Source organism: Cryptomeria japonica, chromosome 2 (assembly GCF_030272615.1).
Source record: "Cryptomeria japonica chromosome 2, Sugi_1.0, whole genome shotgun sequence".
In the NCBI taxonomy this organism is placed as follows: domain Eukaryota; kingdom Viridiplantae; phylum Streptophyta; class Pinopsida; order Cupressales; family Cupressaceae; genus Cryptomeria; species Cryptomeria japonica.
This window is the reverse complement of record NC_081406.1, coordinates 516,956,284-516,959,296: the sequence shown is the minus strand read 5'-3', so window position 1 is coordinate 516,959,296 and position 3,013 is coordinate 516,956,284. Positions and strand designations below refer to the sequence as shown.

At 34.6% G+C, this 3,013-nt stretch overlaps 1 protein-coding gene across 1 annotated transcript; it reads right to left on the bottom strand.

Moving 5' to 3' along the window:
* Positions 1-210: 210 nt before the first annotated feature.
* LOC131064603 (uncharacterized) lies at positions 211-2,332 on the bottom strand. Its single transcript, XM_057998792.2, has one exon. The coding sequence runs from the start codon at positions 1,823-1,825 to the stop codon at positions 368-370; it is 1,458 nt and encodes a 485-aa protein (XP_057854775.1). The 5' UTR covers positions 1,826-2,332; the 3' UTR covers positions 211-367.
* Positions 2,333-3,013: the final 681 nt, after the last annotated feature.

Genomic DNA, 3,013 nt, shown 5'->3' with positions numbered 1-3,013 from the left:
ACAGACATAATTTCAGTGATAAAACCGGATTCTTTCATAATAAATAGAGAAACAGATGTATTTTCAGATAATAGATAAATAAATCAGATATAATTTCAGTGATAAAACTAGATTCAATCAGAAAAATGAACTCCATTGACAAAACTTTGATAGTAAAGTTGAAGATTGCAACTTCTAACATATATAACTAAAATCATGATCAACGAAAACTGGTTTCAACTTGCAAATATATAAAAAAGAAATTAGTGTGCAACAGTAAGTTATCAAGGCTCAAGGAATCCAGCATTCTAAAAACCCAAATATTTTCAGGTCCATGTAGAAACTTAAGAACTAAGAAATTTCCAGACTAGAAGAGAAATCTAAAAACTTATAATTTCCTCATAGCACAAAGCTTTGTTAACCTCATTTGACGCTCTTCTTCCAACAGAGCACGTCGCTTGTTAGCAGCTTCCTGCTCCAAAGCTTCCTGTTGCAGCCACTTTCGCTTAATTGCTTTCATTTCGGTATCACTTAATGTGGGGGAATTCATGAAATTTGAGGAGAACCTCTGTATCAACTCATTTTCAAAGATCAGAGAATCATTGTATTCCCAGTTGCTGAACAATCTGGAAAATCTCTGATTCTCTTCATTCTCCTGATTTAACTTATTCATATTCTCTACAAGCAACTCATCTGTGAGCTTGCTTATCGTATTCATGTTCTCTTTGGACAGCTCCTTAAAAAATTCATTCAGAGAATCCATGCCTTCTTTAAGAAACTTCTTAATCAAGTCGATGAGGCTGGATACTGAAATTTTTTCATTTCCTATGTTCAACTCTTCTTCCCCACTATTATTTTTATCTCCTAGGTTTAACTCTGCTTCCTCGCCATTCTTCTCCTCTTCTTCCTCCTCCCCACCATTCTTCTCTTCTTCTTCATTTCCTATGTTCAACTCTTCTTCCCCGCTATTCTTTTTATCTCCTAGGTTTAACTCTGCTTCCCCACCATTCTTCTCTTCTTCTTCCTCCTCCCCACCATTCTTCTCTTCTTCTTCATCAAGCCTCGCGGCTACCCTTCTATTTTTATATTTTTTTCTACTTCTCTTCAAAGGGGCGGTCTCCTCTTGTTCCTCTTTTCCCCAAATTTTCTCTGACAACTTAAAAGTTTTCTCTGCATGCGGACTCCTGAACCTGAATCCTGGATCCTTAACCTTCTCCTTGACATCTTTAAACTTTTGTTTAAACCTCTTAAGCTTGTACAATATCCTTTTATCGCTGCATTCATTATCTAATAGGCTTTTCACATGATTACAAAGAACCGCATATTTCGGTAAGGGCTTACCTCTTTCGGTACACTCAGCAATTCCGCTTAGAAAAGCAATTTCATTTCTCTCGCTCCAAGGTAAATTGTCCTTCGCAGATTTGCTAGAAGCACCCACATCTGGTTTTGTAACCTCCTCTTCATCTTGCCGCTCCCTCTCTGGCTTCATTGAAGGCGATTTAGCTGGTGTAGAAGAAATTTCCTTATTTTCTTTGAGCGAATTGTCCTTCGCAGATTTGCTAGAAGCACCCACATCTGGTTTTGTAACCTCCTCTTCATCTTGCCGCTCCCTCTCTGGCTTCATTGAAGGCGAATTAGCTGGTGTAGAAGAAATTTCCTTATTTTCTTTGAGCGAGGGACTCTTCCGTTGCGTATCTGACGGAACGGAGACTTCTTCACTGCTCGATGATGATGATGATGAAGAAGAAGAAGAAAAATGGGAAGGAGATGACCTCCTGAACAATGATCTTTTGATTTTAAATCTTTCCCCAGTTTCCGCCGAAGAATCTTCGGCAGAAGAATCCATTCCTACTGTTAAAATATGAACAGAAAAATTTTGCCAGACGCTTAGGGTTTCTATGAACTATGATCACTGGGATAGAGGAACAATGGATGGAATTCCGAAGAAAATTTCTACCAGCCGCGTAGGTGAATTAACATCAGCGAAAGCAAATATTTATTTGCCGTTGCCCAAAAAAATAAAAAGACAAAAAGATCTGCTGTGAATTGACGGCAGCACAGATCCCACTATTTTTACAGCGAATAAAGCGTGCAAATCGAGGTTTCCGTCCGAAATTTTTTTATGGAAGTATATTGTGCCATATGCAGATCTGGCAAAAATGAAATAAATATAGGTAAATGTGCATTTATTTCCAGCATAGGAATGTCTTGAAAAATCAATCATGGAAGATGTAGTGACTGACAAATCAATCCAGGGATGACAGGATATTTTTTGGAAATCGATGTCATTAATATGTCTGTTCAAGATTTTAAATAGTTGATTTCCCAAATATTTAGAGAATCGTGTCATCCAAAGAAATGATCGAAAATTAATTGGCAAACAGACATTGAAGAGTGCAGTCACATCACGGACACATTAAAATAGGCAACGGCACTGGTTTTGTGGTCATGCCGTCATATCTCTCCCTTGAAAAATAGAGCATAGTTTTAAATGATATAATTTATAATCTAATAAATATATTTATTTGTATATTTTTTATTTTTTAAATTATTTAGATATTATTTTTAATTAATATTTAATATTTAATTTTAGAAAAGTCTTCAAATTAATTAGTTAAATAGGATATTATAATTTTATAATATTCTTAAATAATTTTTCAATATTGTAAAATGCAAAGTTTAATATATTAATAATTAAAAATATATTTTAAATTAAGTATATTGAAAATATCACATTTTATTTTATTTGGTTGTAATTTTTATGATTATTTATTGGAAATAAATAAAATTATATTAATGTTAAAAGAATTTTCTTACTCTTTTTTTCTTTTTTTTTGGTTTATAAGATAAGTACTAACCAAAAGGGGGTTAGCTCCCTTACATCATGACAATAATAAACCCGACCAGACACAGGTCCATACATCCAATCCTGAGGCTATACCTAAAAAAGAAAACATAAATCAATTGTCAACTAATTCTACAGGGCCTGGAGGATGATGGCTAGGTACACTCCAATTTCCATTACTTTCCCTGC